Source organism: Benincasa hispida, chromosome 2, assembly GCF_009727055.1.
Source record: "Benincasa hispida cultivar B227 chromosome 2, ASM972705v1, whole genome shotgun sequence".
Taxonomy (NCBI): domain Eukaryota; kingdom Viridiplantae; phylum Streptophyta; class Magnoliopsida; order Cucurbitales; family Cucurbitaceae; genus Benincasa; species Benincasa hispida.
Genome location: NC_052350.1, coordinates 407,808 through 430,984, shown reverse-complemented (window position 1 = coordinate 430,984; position 23,177 = coordinate 407,808). Strand labels below are relative to the sequence as shown.

At 30.0% G+C, this 23,177-nt stretch overlaps 1 protein-coding gene across 1 annotated transcript; it reads left to right on the top strand.

Annotated features, from left to right (window-relative positions):
• Positions 1–15,756: 15,756 nt before the first annotated feature.
• On the top strand, positions 15,757–16,620 carry LOC120071845 (probable calcium-binding protein CML15). The gene has a single exon (XM_039024238.1). The coding sequence runs from the start codon at positions 16,024–16,026 to the stop codon at positions 16,504–16,506; it is 483 nt and encodes a 160-aa protein (XP_038880166.1). The 5' UTR covers positions 15,757–16,023; the 3' UTR covers positions 16,507–16,620.
• The last annotated feature ends 6,557 nt before the right edge of the window (positions 16,621–23,177 follow it).

Genomic DNA, 23,177 nt, shown 5'->3' with positions numbered 1-23,177 from the left:
AAAAAGAAGATAAATTCAACATAAGTTTACGTCCATTTATTAAATTAAAGCTAGCACTATATAAAAAATAAATAATTTACGTATGAGGCTAGTAATGGGAGTAGTAGGATTATACACTATTTCTTGTATATACTTTTGTACATAGTACCCGCATCCTACAGAATCTAATTGACAAGGGCACTGCATATAAAGAAGTTGAAAACAATTGTTGAATTATTATAAAGAAGTCGAATGAACATAAATTGTTAAAAAATGAATACAAATTTACCTTTACAGGTTTCCATTTTGGAGAAGACCGATAGTGTTGGAGATCGTGCTTAGCTTGCCATGTTTTCAATCTACTAAATAGTTTAAAAACATTATTTAAACATAAATACTTCAATTAAGAGCTAAAAAAGTTCAATTACACTTACATATTTATAACTCCATGAAAATCCTCTTGAACCTTGCTTCGAAGAGAATCCAAAACATAAACACAATTTTATTATAGATTGATTACAATCAATATCCAATGATAACTATAATAAATAACAATTTTGAAATATTAGTATGTGTATAATGCAAATTAAAAATAACTTAAGAACTTGTATCTATTTACCCTGTGTTATATGGAATGAGGACTAATTGGTCTAAATTAGCCAATTCTAGTTGATTGGCTAAATTTTTGGATCGGATATCTTAAGACTTCACATGTGGCGATATTCTTGCTTGATCAATTATAAAAAACTTCTTCGTAATATCATGACCACATTCATCCCAAAGATACTTAAACAAAGTAAAAGTTATTATTTATCAACATGAAACAAAGTATACCCAAACTCTGGCCACAAATTGTCTATTTTTTTCCACGATATGGCATGTTTGGGATGTTTTAGTAAACCATCTGTTTCTTTTTTTTAGCATGTCACGTTAATAAACTTGTTGTTTCTTTACTTCGAAACATTCTTTCAAATATTGGAATTGGGGGGAAATATCACATGACTTTTGCTAGGATATTCTTAGCCCTTTCGTTTAAATTTTTTTTAAGCTTCCATCTTGACGTACCACAAATGGGGCATACATTTGCATTAGAGAGTTCTTTTCTAAACAAGTAACAATCATTTCTACATGCAATGAATCTTCTCGTACTTCATTCCAAGAGTACCCAACATCTTTTTTGCTTCATAAGTAGAAGTTGGAATTTCATTAGGACTAGGTAATATGTCATGAATTAATTCTAACAACTCAGTGAAACTCTTATCGCTCCATCCAAATTTAGCTTTTAAATTATATAACTTTACCAATGTTGGAAAAAGTTTTACAATTTGGGTACAATGGTTTCTTCGCATCATCTAATAATTCTTCAAAATTATCGAATTTTCCACTAAAATAGTTATTGTATGAGCCTCAAACATTCCAATTATGTCATCATCAACATCATCCTCATCAACTTCGTCTCTTTCACTAGTAGACACATTTTCATTGTTTCTCTTAATCGGTAATGATTAACTATGAAAAAACCCATATCTGATAACTTTGATCTATACCATTAAAAAATAAGTGTTCTCTTATTTTGTTCACATCTAGAGTCTTTGAATTAACACACTTCAAACATGGACAACTCATGACATTCGGTATATTGAATGTTGTAGACCATTTTTAATAAACATCTCAACCCCTGTCTCTTATACACATCTAGATGTGTATAAGAGACAGAACCATTATAATTGAAAGCTTAAACACCAAGTGAACTATACTATTAGATCTCAAAGTTTAGGGCCAAAATGATCTCTAAGTTTCAAAATGTAACAATCTTGTCTTTGTTTTTGGATATTAAATTTTCTAAAGTTGTCTTCTCTTTCTTTTTTGGTCAACATCCTTGGGGCTGTGGGGATGCAATGCCAACTCTTTTGGAGAACAACCTAATGGTCCTGTTTGTGTATCCAAAATTTTCTCCCTTCATTTGCATATAAATTCTATACACAATTTAAATAACATAAAAACAATAAAAATTGAGAATCTCACACCCCGAAATCAAGTACAAAGATATGTATCGATTACGCAAAATATAAAAACTAAGAAGGTCGAAATAACAAAACTTCCACATGGACATGGAAAACCTCTAATGTCTATTTTTTTCGAAATTAATTATACTTTTAATCTTTAAGATTTAGTCGATATTTTATTTTTCCCTACGTTCCTATGATCACTTTTAATCTTTAACAAAACTTCCACATGGATATTTTATTGTAGGAGTGTTGATAATTAGGAAGAGGGGGAAAGAGGAAAAAGCCTCATATTAAAACCTGAATGGCCAGCTTGATCTGTGCAAGAAAAGAAGGGATTTTTTGGGCAACTGGTTCATAGGTTAAATTTGATGCATAAAGGGTAACTAATAGATCATTCTGCCCAATGTCAATCATGTATATTCCTTTCTTAAAACCTTATTCATCCATCATCTTCTCTGTTTTACCTCCCATTAAAATTTAGGGTTCTCTTTTATTTAGTTTTACCTGCCTAATGTCAATTCTTCAAAGGATTTCAAAATGTAACAAGTGAGTTGGAAGGGAACTACAGTTTTTTTCCCCTTCTCTTTCTTCCTTATATTATTTGTACTTAATCCAACGTGAAATCTGATATGTTTCTTCCTTGCTGCAAACTTTCTAAAATATAGCTTTGCTCTAGCATTTCAAAGTGTAGTATTAAAATTATTAACATGCTCGCTTGATATATTTTATCTTTGTATTCACATCTTGATGCCAATTATTATGATCATGTTCGATACTCTCTTGATGTGTTTTACAACAAATTAGTTACACATCGATGAGTACAAAGGGTGTGTGTGTGTGTGTTTTTTTTTTCCATACTTCATAATTATAAACAAAGGGTGCAAATGTTCAGTACAACTTGCATAATTATAAATAAACAATCAACTTGCTAATTACAACACTGATTCATTGAAAACTCAACCAAACAAAACAATACAATTACAATTTTACAATACCACACCAACTCTCTAACCCCACGCTATTTCCTTCTTTATTATCCTCTACTCATTTTATCAAAAATACCCCTACCATTCTATGATATTTGACTTTCATCATTTTATTAGAATATTGGGCCTATCTTCGTACTTGTAGAGAACACTACGACATGAAATAGGGTAATAAAATGTATCTTGAAGATCGAAGATTGAAATATGGAGTGGGAACAAAGAAAATTTCACCTTTGAACGGATCTAACCCAGAGATCGAAGATTGAAATAGATCTCCGGACAATCAACGATAGTCCGCCGGACACCCACCGAAAGAAACCCAACGGACACCCACCAAAAGAAACCCACGCGACCAGCTCCGGATAACCAACGATAACCCTCCTGAAATCATACAACGTCAAGCTCACCTGAAATCGGACACACAACCCACACGACCAGCTCCGGACAACCAACGATAGCCCACCTAAAATCAGACAACGCCAAGCTCACCTGAAACCTGAAGGCAATAGTGAAGACAACCCCACCTGAAGGCAAACTGCCGACCAACAGCTACTGAGAGAGGAGAGAGTTTTTTTGGGTAGGTGAGACCAGCCGATCAAGGGTTTGAGTTTGAGTTTTGGTAAAGTGAGAGAGCTGAGAGAAATGAAAATGTAGGCCTTCATGCGCGCGAGAGAGAAATGAAAATTTTGATAAAATAAAAAAAAAATAATGGGAGGCCTTCAATGTCAGTTTTAAACCGACATTGTAGGCCATTTTCAATGTCGGTTTTCAACCGACATTGAAGATCCGTTTTTTTCAACCGACATAATACATCTGATAATACTATTTTCAACTGACATTGAAGTCCGAATTTCTTCTAGTGATATTATGACTATGAGATATGACAAATGGATGTTAAGACTACCTTTTTGAATGGAAATCTTGACGAAACCATCTATATGATCCAACTAGAGGGATTCATTGAACAAGGTCAAGAGCAAAAGGTTTGCAAGCTTAATCGGTCCATTTATGGATTGAACAAGCATCTTGATCTTGGAATATAAGGTTTGATATTGTAGTCAAATCTTATGGCTTTGATCAAAATATTCATGAGCCTTGTGTTTACAAGAAGATCATCAACAATTCAGTAGTTTTTCTTGTGTTGTATGTAAATGATATCCTACTCATTGGGAATGATGTAGGTTACTTGATTACCATTAAAGAATGACTAGCTTCTCAATTCTAAATGAAAGATTTGGGTGAAGCACTATTTGTTCTAGGGATCCAAATTATAAGGGATCAAAAGAACAAATCACTAGCCTTGTCTCAGTCATCCTATATTGACAAAATGCTTGTCAGATATTCGATCTAAAATTCCAAGAAGGGTTTGTTACCTTTCAAGCATGGAATTATCTTGTCTAAGGAACAGAAGTTGAGTAAATGAGATGTATTCCTTATGCATATGTAGTCGATAGCCTTATGTATGCCACGTTGTGTACTAGACCCGACATCTGCCACGTAGTGATTCGATAGATATCAATCCAATCTAGGATTTGATCACTAGACAACAGTTAAAGTTATTCTCAAGTATCTTAGGAGAATGAGAAACTATATGCTTGTGTATGGTGCTAACGATTTGATCCTTACTAGATACACTGACTCTGATTTTCAAACTAATAAGGATTCAAGGAAATCCACATAAGAATTAGTGTTAACTCTAAATGGATGAGCTATGGAATGGTTAACATTAAACAAGGGTGTATTGCGGATTCCACCATGGAGGCTGAGTATGTAGCTGTCTGTGAAGCTACTAAAGAAGCCACCTGACTCATAAAATTTCTCTCAGATTTGGAAGTTGTTCCAAATATGTTCTTGCTTATCACACTTTATTGTGATAACAATGGTGCTATGGCAAACTCTAGAAGTTTACGTAGCCATAAACATGGATAGCATATAGAGCGCAAGTATCATCTTATTAAAGAGATTGTGCAACAGAGAGATGTGATCGTCATAAAGATTGCCTCGAAGAATAATATTGTTGATCCATTTACAAAAGCTTTCACGGCTAAAGTTTTTTAAGGTCATCTAGAGGGTCTGGGTCTATGAGATATGAGTCACCTAAGCTAGGGCAAGTGGGAGATTTTATTGGATATATAATGCCCTGGTTTATTGTATTGTATATTGATACTTTACTTTATATTGTATATTGATAATTTACTTTTCCACTCGTCTTTTATTGTATTTTAATTTGTTTCTCTAGCTTTGAACAAGTGGGAGATTGTTGGAATTGATGTCCTAAATTTACGTGGTTTGTAGTTTTGTTAAATTATTTATCTAATAAAATCAGAGGTATTTTATTTGACATTTAGACAGCATTAATTCGATCCAATAAACTAAGTTCCAAGGTTATATGATGTCACTTGAACAGTATTGGTTGACATATAGGTGGTTCATGTTCAAGTAAGAATCTAAAAGGTCTGCAGTAAATGGATGAAGATTGGGTGCCTTATCCTGGTAACACTACGGATATGAGTCGCTTTGTAATTGTTACATGAGATGTCAGTGTTCAAACAATATGAACCATAATATTCATGTAAAGATATGAGTGGGGGTATCCTGTATAAAGGAGTTTTTACATAAACCTGACAACGAAATAATTAGTTTCTCTTTATAACACCAATTAGTTTCTCTTTATAACACCGTTGCTTGAAGAAACTAATATTTCACTAGGATGACCATAGAAGACTTAACCTTAATCCTGAGTGAGTTGTGAACTTCTGTTTATGACGGCAGTCCTTTGTTTTGTATGGGTGAGAGTGGCCATGATAGCTCATAACTTAGAAATACAAGTTATTTTACTTATTTTATCTAAAACAATAAAGAAAAATCATGGACAATATGACAGAATTGGTATGAAATTAATGATTTCATTATATTATGTGATGGCATGTGTACAACATCTCATAATGCTTAAAATTTAGAAAATTATGCTTTTTAAAATGCAGAAATCCTATCATGCAATCAACAGTTCATCGTGGAATAAATTCCTGATGCCAACATTGAAACCGCATAGCTAGAGCTGCATAGACTAATGCGATAGAAGAAAGGGAAGGTGACATAAGGCATAAGCGGTGGAATTCAAATCAAAGACCAAGTTGGTAGTTGACAAGAAAAGCTTCAGGGTATATAATTTAATGCATGTTGTCAAAACAATCATTAGTGAGAGATGGAAAAGCTACCTCGTGATGCCTATAAATGCCTCACAAGATTCCCATGCAACTGAGAGTAAGGAGACGTGGAAAAATTCTGCAAAAATCATCACTTCACATATTTCTTTCGAGCCCTCATGAAATTTTGACTAAAAACTCAAGAGCTCACTTGGAGCAGAAGGAAAGCCATCTTTTTCAACACAATCCTCAAGAAGCAATTGTTTAAAGAGCCGAAAAGAGCAAGAAACTGTCACCTACGACTTGACTTTCTATCTCTATCTCTATATCTTCTTTTTACTATAGTTGTTCATATAGTGTAAAACGTCGAAAAACTCATTTTATCAATATAGATGCATTCCAGTTTATTATTCATCTATCTCTTCATCTTTATCCATGAGTAACTAATTTCTACATGGGTTGAGAATCATTGCAACTAACATGAACTAAGTAAAGCCTTGTCATATGTTCAATATGTTTTATGCATGCTTTGTAAGCTAAGCCTTGTCATGTGTTCAATATTTTTTATGTATGCTTTGTAAGCTATTTGAATTAGTTGAGAGATTGCTTTAAATTGACTAAATCTATGCTTGAAAAGGTAAAGGATTTAGACTACATAAACAAGAAGAGATTACCTTTAGAAATAAAGAAATATTTCTTACATTAAAAGCTCATCGCATGCATCTTAGAAAAAGATAATGTGGCTAAATACACTGAGAAGTGTAGTTATGATCTGTGAGTAATTTGCTTGAACGCATGGTTTGTGCATTTACATAGGAAATGTTAGTGAATATGTGTCTCAACCTTAATTAATCTCTTGGAAAACTTCATCGCATTGCATAAGTTGCTTCTGTTATGATTGTGATTTCAAACGTATTCATCATCTTTCATTTCAACTCTTAGTAACATAAACTCATCATCTTTATTTAACAACAAATTAGCGTTAAATTGAAGTTAGAAATCTGTTATATGCTAATAAGTTTACAAAGGTCCTCATGGCTAAAATGTTTGAGGGTCACTTAGTGAGTCTAGGACTACGAGTTGGATCGAAACAACAGTATCATCGCATCAATAGCAAGCAATCCTTGTGTTCGACCCTGGACTCACCAGATAGGGGTGATCATTCAAACTGCAAAAATCGAACCATTTCTAAAAATCTAACCGAACCGAACCAAAAACTCAGTGAAACCAAAAAATTCGGTTCGATCTGGTTTGAAGAAATTTGAAACCGAATTAACTCGGTTCAGTTCGTTTTCACTTTTGAAAACCGAATTTGAAACCGAACCGAACCGAACCACTTTTTAATTAAAAAAGAATATAATATGGATTTTTTAAAAATGCCAAAATCGAATTTGAAACCGAATCGAACCGCATATATGCGGTTCAGTTCGATTCGGTTTCACATTTTAAAAAAATTGGTTCGGTTCGGTTTGACCACAAAATCGAATCGAACCGAACCGTTTCCCCTATCATCAGACGCCTAGGTTTCTGATGGAGAATCAATGTCACTAATTCGACTCTAAACCAAAACAAAAGAAAATTTATAATATCAAACTACTCCTATTACTACTTTAATGTAGTAACAGTGGTAAGTCTGAGTCGATCTACAGAGAAGCACGATTGGTTTCGTCAAGTTAATTTTCTAACTAGAGCGGTAAATGAAGGGGTTTTGTTGTGGAAGAGATATATGCATGAAATTTAAATAAAAAGATAAATGTAATCTAGAATAGGAGTCTATCTAATTTCTAGAGCAAGAGAGATGTAATTTCTTTCATTAGGCATCAATTAATTACACTGAATCTGTCAACCCCTCAACCTATTAAAAATTCTAATAGCCCAACTAGCCAAATTTGATATTAAACCAAATTAGCCCTTCAATTTACAACTCTTCCTTCTTAGAGACATACAAGTTAAAATTGAATTGCATTACAAAAGGGTTCAATTGTTGAGACAAACTACAAGCTGGAAAGCCATATCTTATAGCATGATTTATTTGGAAAAGATTATATTAGGGCATACATGCATTTGGTCAGAAAGAGTCTAGACTTTATACATGCGATCCTAATATGCGCAAATTAATCAATCAATATTGCATAGGCTATGACGATTTTGCATGCAAGAACTTCAATAAATTAATTTTTCAGATCAATTCAAAGAAACTCTATTAATATTAAAACAAATCCACCCAAAGAGTTCATAACAGTTCAATTAAATTAATTAGAAAATCTTCAAGAAAATAAACATAGGGTTCTTGCTCAAAATAAATTAGATAGGAGTTACCTCTTAATTCATAGAAAAATCCGAGATATACAACCAATCCGTCGATTACAACCCAAAATAAAAAAATAAAAAAAAACTAACCTAAAGATACTAAATTCTAAAGGGAAAGGAAGAAGAATGAAGTTTTACTTCGGCCTCCATCGGTTTGCCCTCCAAGATTCAGCATATCTCGACCTAAAACCGAAGAAAGATATTTATAGAAATCTTCACAACGTTGCAACGCTAGAAACGACATGAAAGGCCACAAGCGTCAGTAAAACGTTGCAATGTTGACATTGCTGCCAACTCAAAGTGTTGCAATGGTGAGCATTCTGTCAAAAACTCGACACTCGATGCTGGATTACTTTATACTCGATGCTCGACGCTCGTTTACTTGGTAGTATTTTACTCGATAATACTCGATAGTCTTTTACACGATGGTACTCGATGGCTGATTATACTCAATGAAACTCGATGACATTTTGGTAATTTCAACTTCTTTGAAGCCCAGATGCTCAAATCAACTCCAAATTGCTTCATATTAACCCTGTTCTTCATCAAATGATTACTTCTACCTCTTGATTGCTTAGTACCTACAAAATAGGAAAAATAAACACATAAAATCTGATGACAAGCCTGAATTAAGCTAGGAATAATAACTCTTTTTTAGAGTTATCACCTAGTTAGATTTACACTTATATTTAATTAGGCAAAACAATGCGTTCTTGAAGACATCATAGAGCATTTAACTATCGCATATATCAAAACATACCAAGTTTTTGGCACTGTTGTCAGGGATTGCGGTAACTAAATGCATTGAGATTATTGTTTTTTATTTTCGTATGACTCGATTTCTAGGTATTGTACCCTTATCTGTGAAAAAGCTACAAACGTTTCATGAGCGAGGGATCTATACCTGAGCTTGTACACTACCCAGAGATTGAGAGGACCTTTCACAGAAGAAGAATAGGGGAAAAAAAAAGACAATGAAATAGAGTTCAGACAATGGCTGATCAACGAGATAATTCAGAAGAGCCACATGTAGTAATCAATGATAATGTAGATGCTCTAGCCAACTCCATTCTTCTAGCTAATGATCGTAATAGACCTATCAATGACTATGCTTCGTCAATCCTATATGATTTCTCATTGGAGATCATGCGACCAGCACTAGATGGTTCCATATTTGAAATGAAATTTGTTATGCTCCAGATGATTCAGACAGCTGGTCAATTTGGAGGATGACGAGGTGAAGATCCTCATGCTCATTTAAAGAGTTTCATCGAAATCTGCAATACTTTTGTATTCCCCAATATTACTCCTGAAGAAGTTAGGCTCACCTTGTTTCCATTTTCATTATGTGACGATGCCAGAACTCAACTCTAGTTTTCGTAGACCATTTTTTACTTTTTTTAATTAAAAATTGTTTATTTCATTTTAATATCCAACCATACCGTACAAAAGATTGGTGGCCACTCTTTTTTCTAAAAAAAAAAAAAAAAAATAATCCTTTTTAAGGATGCCGACTGCTCCGCGTCGTTTTGAGCACATGACTATTCAAATTTAGTACTAAAATAAATGATAAAAAAAAAAAAATAATTGATATAAAAGTAGATGGGATGAATGCAACCTTTTTTCTTTTTTCTTTTTTCTTTTTTCTTTTTTTTGAAAGAAGTGATGAATGCAGCTTTAAATGTACTTATACTTATCAAATGAATAAATAGAATTTGAAGAGATGGAATAAGAAAAGTTTTACTTTTATTTATAAAGGTAGAGAGCAAAAAGGTAGAATATAAAAAGATCGAGTCTTTTTAAATATAAAAAACATTTAAAAATATTTAAATTTTATAACAAAAGTTCATTTGAATTTTTGGAACCTTTTGCTATAAAGCGTAAATATTTTTGGAAATTTTTTATTTATAAGAATTTTTCAAATAAATTTGTATTTATTTGTAAAAATTGTCGCATAAATCATATATAATATAGTGTTTGAAAAGATTTTAAATTTTAAAATATTTTGCAACTTCGCAATTTCCTATTACTAAAACTTTTGGGGTTTTTTTTTTTTTTTTTTTTGGGTCAATATGAGTATAACCGAATAGATAAGATCCATATCTTCTAATTTTTAAAATAGAACTTCAAGCCGAATGTGGTGTTCAAAACTCTTCTTCTCTACTAATGTTTTTTAGTTAGTTTATTGTATTATTAATGTTTTTTTTTTCAAATATCAAATGCATACTTAAATTTTATTTGATTTTTATTTTTTACATGTTAATTTAATTAAAAGAAAACATATTTTTCTCGTTGGTTTTCTCTTAGAATAATAATAACAACAACGGCAGATATAATAATATTTTATATATTTTACGTATTTAAGTATATTGTTTTTTTTTAAATAAATATACTTTGCATAATATCGAAAATAAAATTTTAATTATGTCATTTATTACTATTTTTAAATAACTTATTTTGTTAAGAATATAATTACATTTATATTACTACAAAATCAAATAAAATGAAAAGTATATATTACATGCATCACGTGTGGTAATAAACTAGTATACTTAAAATACTATATTGGTCAAACTTGTTCATTTTTTATTTATATTATAAAATATCCAATTTTAATGTTTGTAATCTAATTATTTAGCAAAATTCAGTAAGCAGACTAAATATATAATTTCTTGAAAATACAATAATTAAATTCATTTAGTTTTGTTATTTTAACTAATTAATTTTAAAATAATCATTTTTTAACTATAGTATGCTAACTTAGAATCAAAATAAACTAGTATTTTAATCTTAAATTCAATTATTGAAAAGTTATGCTGTTTTAATCAATTACATTTTCTATTCCTAAAGTTTGAAGAATAAAAAAAATCATAAAGTTTTCGTTTTAACTTTTATTTAGCCGCAAGTAGTTAAAACCAAACATTTTAGTTTTTTAACTCTTCAAGTTAATTAAATGGATTAAAAAATGTTATTGATTAAACTAACAAAAAACAGCTTGTACATAGAATTAGAGTGTATGGTGGAATTTGATGTTTCATTATGAAAAATGGAAAAACCGCATTGGAATAAGAATCATGACAACTCATGAGACATGCATATGACCAGAAATTTCTAAATCCTTGATTTGTCCTTGCGTAGTTGTTGATGAAACTACAAATACCAGATAATTCCAAAATAGAAAATAGGATCGAGATATCCAACGTAATTGTTGAAGTACAACTACCCTCCTAATTTTGTTCATTTAGTTAACATAATCTCTATATTTTATTATTATTTTATATTTTGTTAACTACTTTTCGAATTTATCTCACCTTTAATAAAATATACAGATTTTTCTAACAAATTTATATTTAAAATAACCATATATTATTAAATTCTTTTATCCATATATTTTATTCAAATCTCTATATTGTTTTTCATATTGTATACATACATTTTTAATAAATTAGCGGTATATTTCTCACATTTTTAATAAATTAGTTGTATGTGCTATTTTTTATATTATTTTAACATTTTGGGAAAAAAAAATATCACTTCCTAAAAAAATGACACAAGAATCAATTGGATGATTGCTCTATATATTGCCATAACTTTTATTACTTACACAAAGATTTCATTTTTATTGTGGTTTCTTTAATAAGCTACTCTTTTTGCTATGATTTTACAATTAAGATTTGATTTAAAATAAACCAATCTCTTTCTTATTTTTCTCTCTCTTACTTATTTTTCTCCACTCATTGATTCAAATTAGCTATTTGTTTTGATTTGATTTAATCAATTTTTTAAAATATTTAGAATTAATCAATATTTAATTTGTTTATCACCATTTGGATTTTAATTTATAATATATCTTAAGATTTTATATTATTTTATTCATTTTTTATTATTCTAAATTTGGACTAAATTTTTTTTTATTTTAATTAGGATTTTACGGAATATTCTATACATAGTATCATCTAATAAATTGCATGTTTTATTTAAATTTGATCTTTTTTGTATTTTTAATTACTTTTATTCATTATCATCTTATTATATTATTATATCATTAATTTATCTTTTGACAAACAAATAAGTATTCGCTCTTGCAATCTTGTTGTTGAAGTTATAAATACAGTTTAATTGTTGAAATATGGAATTATGAATACAGTGTAATTGTGAATAAACGAATTCATTTGAATTTGATAATAAACTATTTGCAATCCCTAGTCCTTTGGTTTCTTTAACATAAATTTCACTCGTTTGATGCTATTTCTTCCTGGAAATAAAATAATCTAATTTTGATATCTTTGAATAATTCCATTAGCTATGTATATTCTTAATTCACCAACAACTCCCATCACATTGAATCTCATACATAAATGATGCAATAATATACCATACAAATATAACTAATAAATAAGCTAACTTCTTGTGAAAATTCAATAAAAATGAATCATCACCCACGGAGACAGCGGCAAAACTTGAAAAATTAAAATAAAACTACATTCTAAAAAATAGACAACAAAATATAAAAATTTAACTCGACATAATATTTCTCCATCTTCAAAGGCTTTTATGAGTATAAAGCTTCTCCAATCATTTGGTATGTCATCAATAACCAAATCTTTTTTTCCATAAATCTTTCTCTCGCATTCTCTATACTTGAATGCCTTATAAATTACGAACTCGGTGAAAGTAGCATAAATGGTCCCATTAAATTTATACATTTTCGAGCAAACTCGGCCAACTAGGCCAACTTCCAAAATAAGTGCTCGATTCAATTTCTTCAGTTTCAACATCGAGAGTATATATGACAAACTCATTTTTTCCTTATCTTTTTCTTTTTCCAACCAATAGATGACTCCATTCAAGTATACACGGTAAAAAATGTTAAACGGCAAAGGTGGAAAGTGAAGATGTCTCTATTGATTATGGTTACAGTTGGTTCCACTTCCACCAAACGTCCAAACATCTATTTTCATTACACTACTAAATATATTTAGATCCATTTTCATTATGGCTTTTAGAGTGATACTTCTACAGTTTTTCAAGTAACTCTAAACAATTTGTATTATTTTGTGGTAGGGCTGAAACCAAATCCAACTACGTAAAATATTCAAGAATTGGAATGAACTTATTAGACATAGGAATGAATATACCATCATTATCATCTTTGATAATAAACAACAACTCGTTGCATTGATTGATTATTGGAATACGCCAATCGCCATCAAACAATAATGAGACGAATTTAATTAATTCCAATTCCAAATCAAAATTCACACCCAAATGCTTTCTTTGATACATTACATTTTTGGATTGCATGTAACAATACCATTGCAATACGGGCAATTATTGATGGCTTCATCACATGTAGAGAGAGGAAAGCATTTGTAAGGAATTGAAATTTAGTAGAGAAAGCGTAATCTAAAACTAGATCATAAACTAGATCATTCCAAGTTTTACAAACGAGACGACAAATTAGAGATAACATATTTAGAGAAGATTGTTGTACCAATATATGGTGAAAGCCCCCTTCCCCGATCTATATTTTTTTTTCTCTCACTATTTTCAAATAAAATTGAGAAAATATAAACAAAATGACTATTTTAAATTCAAAATAACAATTTAAGCAGTATTATCACTAGTTAAATAACTTGGCCAATCATGCGCTTCTTTTGGCTGAAAATATAGATTCACACTAATATTGTAATGAAAATTTTTCATAAATTGAATAAATGTCAAACTACTTATAGAAATAGTAAAAAAAAAAAATACCTATAGATATCAATAGACTTTTATCAATTTCTACCTACCTTTATGAAAAGATTAAAATTCAGTAAATAGTTTACTTATTTTTCTAATTTTAAAATCTTATTTTCAAAATGGGAGGCAGTATATAATATTTTTTAAAAATAAACTCATCAAATCCTCACATTTTCCAAAAAAAAACAAAACAAAACAAAACAAATCTTTGCAGAATATCTAACCCATCCTCACATTTTAAAAAATAAAATAAAATTGGGCAAAAAAAAAAATATTTCAACACAATAAAATGAAGTAAAAAAAAATAAAAATATTAACCTAAAAAAAATCTAAACAACTCAAAATGCAAGGATTTTGAAAACACGGCAATAGACACAATATTTAGTTAATAAGATTCAATTCAATATTATAATTTAATAATTTTCTAACAAATAATATTAATATAAAAAAAATCAAGAATCACAATAAGTTTCTTCAATTTTATAGTTTCGGATGATTTTAAAAATTAATTCATGAATAAATTTTTTCGATTCAAAGTCGGTTTGAAATTTTGTAAATATTGCTTTTGAAACAACAACATTTGATTTATTATCTCCTCCTATAAAGTTTGATCCTTTCATGTGTTAAACTTGAAAGTAGAAAAAAGAACTACACCAAAGAAAAAGGAAAACCCAACTCATTGTAATGATATATATGCATCCATGTGGATATTTAGAAGATGGCTTTGTGAATGACAAAATAATCAAACATAAGTGTTTGGAAGCACATGGCTTCACAACCCTATCATTTGCCACTCCATGTGAGAAGTTCAAGTACTTCAAAAACCCCCTTTCATATCTTTTTCTTCCATCCTTTTAACTATTAGAGTTCATTTAGGAAGCTAAAACGTGAAGTGAAAGAATCAAACATCCAATTTCAATGTCAATAATACAAGTATTATGTTATTGAGTCATGCTACATATATAAATAATTAATTAACCTCGTACTAAAATTGGTATATCATAAACCAATTATGCTAGTAGGAAAATATATAGTAATGAAAAATTTAAAAGGATTGATAGTAATATCTACATGGCAAGTTGAATTTCATGACCATACATATTTGACCTAAACATATTATAGAGTGAACAAACGGCTAGATATATCATCTGAACTTTTTTTTTTTTTTTACAAAAAAACATGTCTAGAAATAGTAATTATTATCTATCGTTCATCAAGTTTAGTAAATGAATGAATTAACAAAATCGATAATCCAATTAGGTGGTAATGTACAGAGTCAAATATACATCTCATCAATCAATGACTAAACATAATCCTAATTCAAGATCGTAAATCGTAAACCCTAACTAAGATTATAACCAGCAAATATTTGACTATTGAATTAGATTCAAGATTATCTTTATTAGCCTAAATCCAACTCATAAACACCATAAAAAAATAGAGGTATTTAAAGTACAAAAGAGGAAGAGAGGTTCCAAGAAAAGGGAAAAAAAAAAGGTTTTGTTAATTAATAAAAAGGAAAAGTTTATTATAGCCAAAAAGAGTCGATGGATAAAAACATTTAGAAAAGGAAAAGAGAAATACTAAGAGACAATCATAAAGCTTTGCTGTGTACCAAAAATAAGGCCCCACCGACCCACACGCTTTTTCTAATTTTAACACAATACAAATCCCACATAGCCACCGCCAATTTCCTCCTCCAGATTCAAATAACCACCTCTTTTTTGGTATCCTCGGTTTTCTTCTCCCTCTTCCGCCGCCGTCTCCGTCGCCGCCACCGTCGCCAAATCCAATTCCTCTCTGTCTCTATCAATCAATCGCATTGTTTCGACATTTGTGAAATCCGATATGGCTGCACTCGAAGTTGAGCAGCTTAATCAACTACGCGACATTTTTGCACGATTCGACATGGATTCCGACGGAAGTCTCACAATTCTTGAACTAGCGGCATTGCTTCGATCTCTCGGTCTGAAGCCCTCCGGCGATCAAATCCACGTTCTTCTTGCTAATATGGATTCAAACGGTAATGGATCTGTTGAGTTCGACGAATTGGTGACGGCGATTATGCCGGATTTCAACGAGGAGGTAATGGTAAATCAGACGCAGCTTCTGGAGGTTTTCCGTTCGTTCGATCGAGATGGAAATGGATATATAACAGCGGCGGAGCTGGCGGGATCTATGGCGAAGATGGGACAGCCATTGACGTACAGAGAGTTAACAGAGATGATGAAGGAAGCAGATACGGATGGCGATGGAGTTATTAGCTTCAATGAATTTGCATCTGTAATGGCGAAATCTGCCGCTGATTTTCTAGGGCTTGCAATCTCTTAAGTGATTAGGTCAGAATCATTTCTCCTCTTTAATCTGTAACTGTAATATAATTATCAAAAGTTTTTCCCACTCTGATCTAATCAACAAACACCAACGCCCCGCCATGATCTAATCATCTCTTTTCGTCTTCAAAAAAACCGAGATATAAATTTTTCATTTCAAAAAATTTTCGCCATACACTTATAAGTTGCAATTTTTACCTTCTATTAAAAAAGGAAAAAAATTGCTCCAAAGCCATGTTTACTCTGTAGTAAACTCAATCAATCATAATGAAAAAAAAAAAATCCATTACGAAGAAGAGTAAACAATCTAAAAAAATTATAAAAACATTTGAAATTGAAAGTTTAGATCCAAATTGATACAATTGGATAAATCTATGGTCAAATTTCAAATCTGATTCTTTTTTTCTTTTTTTCTTTTTTCAGAAGAATTATAATTTAACTTTTATCTTGTTTTTTTTTTAAGAAAATTGGTAAATATTTTCAAATATAATATAACGTTATCGTGATATTTTGTTTTTTTGTTTTTTCTTTAGGAGATTTTAATGCAGATTTTGGTTTTGTACTTTTGCTGATTATGTAGATTTTTATGGATTTAGTGATATGAACTTTATATAACTTATGATATGAACTATCAAATCAAACTCCCCTCTTTTCATCTCTCTTATTGGCTGAGAAGAGTCTTTCTTTCCAAAGCTACACAATTATATCATTGTGCAAATTTTTCAATTCAAAGGACCCATTTTAGGAGTGAGGACAACTGTGTTTTGATTCTCAAATTTAAATGATTGAATAATTAATATTTATTTATACTATAAGATTACCAACATTTTAATCTATATAATATTACAATAAATATGGTGTAAATTTGAGGAGCACAACGGTGCACAACAAAAATATGCATTCACTCCCAGAAATGATATCGTTTCGATTGGTCGAAGATTCATCATTTTTTATCCATACCTCATTATTTTGTTCAACCACGAGAAAACATAAAATTAGTTCTTTCGATATTGCTGTGGTAGAAGCATATAACATAATAGGAGTAATTCAAGACATGAAATGTAGAAAATGTCTTCGTAATTTTCTTTTTGCATAACCATAATTTTGAACTATTGAAATGAAATCTTATAACCTCAAGTGCATCCACTCATAATGAGCTTTAAGAATAATTGTTTTTTAATAATAGCTTTTGCTTTATCCTGGTTGGATGTCGCATTTCTTTCTTTAATAGTCTCTCCAAGATTCATAGCGTCAAGGTGGAGCGATAAATTCTAAATTTGTGAGATTTGTCATGACAGCACTATCATAAAATATTGTATTTATATTAAAAATTTAATAGATATTAAATATGCAAAATAACATTAAATTTATTAATTATAATGAAGAGGAAAAAACTTACACGTTATAAATTTGAGGAGCACAACAGTGCATAAAATCATTGATATGAAGAAAATATACTTTAATAATATATATTAAATAAATAAATATTCAAAATAAATAAAACATAAAATAAACAAAATAAAATAAATTAACAAAATATGAAATAAGAACTTTCTCCAAAATCTTCCACTTTCTTCGAGATTTTACCGATGTATGTGTGAGTTACAAGCTCCACCAAATGCCTCTATTTATAGGCAAAATGACAAGTATGAAGTGGTTTATTTGAACACTAAGAACGGACACTAAGAACAAGACAGATGGCAACATACATTGGCAACATACATAGAGTGTAGAGGGACTAACATTTGGCTCTTGACACTAAGAATGAGTGCCTATTTTACACACACACACATATATATATAATGTCTAAGATAATTGGAAAAATGCTCTCTAGCCCATATTACAAAAAACTCAAATTTAATTGAAGATTATTCAAATGATTAACCCTCCATAGTGAATAGTCAAGAGCTTCAAATGGCAAAAATAGAGAAAAACCTCAATAATTGGAATATACCAAAAGTGGATATTTAAACAATCTATCAAATAAGAAAATTTGATTTTCTTCAAGATTATAGAATCAAAACCACAAAACAATTAGTCACAATCAATAAACTCTCAGAAACTCTTTGTTTATTTTCAAGACAATCAATTATTCAACACCAAGAAAAATATAAATTTCTTCATATAGGATTAGTTCAAATTGTCATAAAACCACTTTATAGAATAGGATTAGATACTCCAATTCTATTACTGTTACGTGATAAAAGACATAGAAACTTTTCAAACTCAATACTTTCTATAATCGAATCAAATTCAGAACGAGGACCAATCTATTTCAATTGTTATCCAAACTTTTCAATTTCATTAAGTGATCCAAATATACTTAGATCTTTAATGCTTGATATTAAAATTCAAAACATGGATTGGGAACCACAAACTAAACTTATTGTAGGAATATTTCGTATACATTATAAATTAATGCATACAAATTTATCCCCCAAAGCTCTTGAGACTTCTCCCAAAGACCAAACCCTCCTAATGGAAGCCAATATGGAATACTCAAATACTTTTACTCCAAAAATGTTATCTTGGAATCAAATTACTCATAATCCTAGATGGAATTTAGAAGATGCCTTTAAACCTTCAATTAAAGATCCAAAATTAATCTGTATCATTGAAAATGAAGATGGAAGTGTAGAAATACAGTTTCAATCTTCAAGATATAAACCTCCTAGATTTTCTAGTACATATGAACCTCCTAAATTTTCCACGACGTATGAACCTCCTCAACTAAATACTTCTATAAATCTTCAAGGAGTACAGTTTGATAATACAATACCTCAACCTTTTTATACAAAAGATAAGGAATCAACCTTATACAAAAGATAAGGAATCAACCTTATCCCAACTCATGTTGATATACAAAATATTAACCTTATTTCCAAACCCTTTACAATTAATAAAATAGAATTAGATAAAGAATCTTGGTACAAAAATAAACTCTTAAGGAATAAATTTTTTTAATCCTTTACCAAAACTATTCATGATGAATATTACGGAACAATGGAAAAACTTAAATTAAATATATATTCTTCCATTGGATGAAATATAGAACTTATTATCAAAACCTTACATCTCCTTCATATCAAACTATTAATACTAATAAGGAAACTACAAATCCTAAAAGATGTGTAACTTCTCCACATCAGAAATTAAATTCCAAAATAATAATGATCAAGAAGTAATAGCTTCACCTTTCAAGATGATAAATGTACCTGAAATTGGAACAAAAGTACCGACATCAAAAGATATCAAAAATATACAATTACAGAATAATTATTCTAATAAAATTTTACATACAATATCCAACCAAGTAGAAAGAATAGAATCCAAACTTGAATCTCAACATCACCCTATAAAATCACAACCTTAACTAATCGATAAAACAAAACCATTGTTTAAACCTTTTGAAATATCATATAAAGATTTAAAATTAATTAATTTTTCAAGTAAAGAATCTAATAATATTTTAGACAAAATTAACCTTCAATTACAAAACATGAATTTAAATTCTACAAAAGAATTTAATACATCAACATCAAAAATTAATACTATAAATGAAACTTCTGGTCAAAATTATTCTGACATACATGAAATAAAAGATAATCCTGATGACTTACAAAATAACCTGGAAGAACAATTTCGTAATCTCACTCTTCAAAAGATAACAAATTAGGTATCCAAAATTTAGAAACTATTATTCTAGATCATCTATGCAATACGAAGAGAGATATCAATTAACCTAGGCTCAATGTACAGGAAATGACATCTATGAATAGAATATAGATGGCATGACTGAACATCAAATTCTAAATTTAATGCATGAAATGACCTTAGTAGTCACTGCTTACAAAATACACCAAAATATAGACCACCAAATTACTCAAATGCTAATTTTCGGTTTCACTGGCAATTTAAAAGGATAGTGGGATAATTGTGTATCTTCAAATGACAAAACAAGAATACCAACTGCCATTAAAGTTGAACCAAGTAGTTCAGAAATAAGTCAAATACAAGACGTTATTGCAACTTTGATTTACACTATTACCAAAAACTTTATAGGAGAATCCGTTCAGTTCCAAGAACGAATGTTCTGAAATTCTTTCCAACTTTACTTGTCCAAAACTTCAAGATGTCAGATGGTATAAAGATGTTTTCTTGAGCAAAGTTTATACCCGCACAGATTGCAATAATCAATCTTGGAAAGAAAGATTCTCTCAGGATTGCCAAAATTATTTGCTCAAAAAGTACCCAAACAATAAGACAAACTTATCATGGTACAATTCTTGATAATCTAACCTGCGGTGAATTAATTAGCTTTATCAACAATGAAGGTTTAGCTTTATGCACAGACATTAAATTGAGAGCAAAAATGAAAAATGAATTTCATAAGCAAAAACAGGAACTTAGATCTTTTTGTGCTCAGTATGGTTATGAGAAAATACAGCTGTCAGCCCGAAAACAACCCAAGCAATTTAAAAAGAAATTTTACAGAAAACCTTATACAACCCAGAGATATTTTCAAAATAACCAAAACAAGCATACTTATAAACCAAAAAGAAGATTTAAAAATTACAAAACTACTAGAAGAAAAGAAATTACTTGTTTTAAAGGTATACAAAAGGGACACATAGCTCCAAATTGTCCTATGAAAGGAAAAATTAATAGTTTAGAAATAGATGAAGATTTAAAAATTCAATTATTAAATTTGTTAACACATTCAAACTCCTCCTCCTCATCAGATGACAATGAAAAATCCTCCTATGAACAAATTTTCGAAATTCATAATTCTAATTCTAAAATATCAATATCCTTGATAATCAAATTGAAACATGTGCATGCAAGCAAACTATAAAGGTTATTTCAAGAGACAAGAGATTCTTTTTGAAGTCATTCGCCAAATTGAAGACCCCAAAATTAAAAGAGAATATTTTAAAAAACTTATCTTAAGAACCTCAACAACAAAGTTTCCAACATTACAATCTTAAAGAGATAATTCTCGCTTCGAACCAAAAACAAAACCAGTAACTATTCCCGACCTTCAAAGAGAAATAAATACAATAAAGGAAGAAATTTCTAACATTACAATAGAAAATTCTCAAATAAAATTCAAACTCTTATCACTTCAAACTCAACAAATAATTGATCAACCTTTCACTTCTAAAAATCCTGAAAACATAGAAATTGATAATGAAGCCGATAAAATTCCACAAGAATCGTTTATCAATCTTATTAATAAAGTTCAAATACAAAAATGGTACTCTATTTTTGATCTTGTCATAAATAAGGAATACCATTTAACCTCTAAGATTTTAATTGACTCAGGAGCCGACCAAAGCTATATACGGGAAGGCTTAATACCTACCAAATACTTTAAAAAAAACCTCCGAAAAATTACATGGTGCTAATGATCAACGATTAAAAATTCGTTACAAACTTTCAAATGCATATATATGCAATCAAGGATATTGTTTCAAAAATATCTTCATATAAATATAAGACTTAGATGAAGAAATAATATTAGGAACCTCATTCCTATCTCAACTTTATCCATTCTCAATAAATGAGAAAGGAATAAATTCAAAAATCTTAAATCAAAACATTACTTTCAAATTTGTAAATCCAATATCTACTAAATTAATAAATTCAATTCAAAAGTCCTCAATATTTAAAATTATTAACTCCATTAAAAGAAAGACCCAACAAATACAATTTCTAAATGAAATGTTATAAAAGAATCGAAAAACAATTAGATGATCTATCAATAGAATTTGCTAACAAATTTTCAGAAATCACCAATAAAAATCAATTACAAAGATTCTTAGGTTACTTAAATTATATATCAGATTTTATTCCAAATTTAAGACAATGTGAACCTCTATATCAAAGACTCAGAAAAAATCCCCTCCATGGAATCATTAACATACATATCATTAAAATAATTAAAGGTCTAGTCAAAAGTCTTCCATGTTTATCCATCATCAATCCACATGCATCACTCATTGTAGAAACAGATGCATCAAATATAGGATATGGAGGCATTCTCAAACAGTCCATCAATGGTAACGAGCAACTAGTTAGAAATCATTCGGGTATCTGACTAAGATCTAAAAAAAATATTCAACCATCAAAAAAAGAGATTTAAGATCTAAAAAAAATATTCAACCATCAAAAAAAGAGATTTTATCAATTGTTTTATATACCAACAAATTCCAAAGTGATTTAATCAACAAAAGTTTTTTAATACGCGTGGATTGCAAAGCAGCTACAGATGTTTTACAAAAGGATGTTAAAAACCTGGTTTCTCGACAAATTTTTGCTAGATGACAAGCAATACTTTCTTGTTTTGATTTCAAAATTGAAGCTATAAAAGGAAGTGCAAACTCCCTCCCTGATATCACTCGAGAATTTCTTCAAAGCAAGACTAAAGAAGAGAGTGAAAGAGAGAAAGAAAAGAACAAATGAAGTCCCCTTGCAAGAAAGAAGAAAAGCATGATCGTGATCAAGAACAACAACAACGATCAATACCTCCACAAACCAAAGCATCATACTCTCAAGCGTATCAATTTATCAAAGGAGAATCATCATCGATAATGGAGGATCGAAAAGGAAAAACTCCTCAAGAATTACCGTTATCAAATAAATTTCATATTTTGGGATCTTCCATCC

Coding starts and splice junctions, on each gene's coding strand:
- LOC120071845 (XM_039024238.1), top strand. CDS start 16,024: ATGGCTGCACTCGAAGTTGAGCAGCTTAATCAACTACGCGACATTTTT.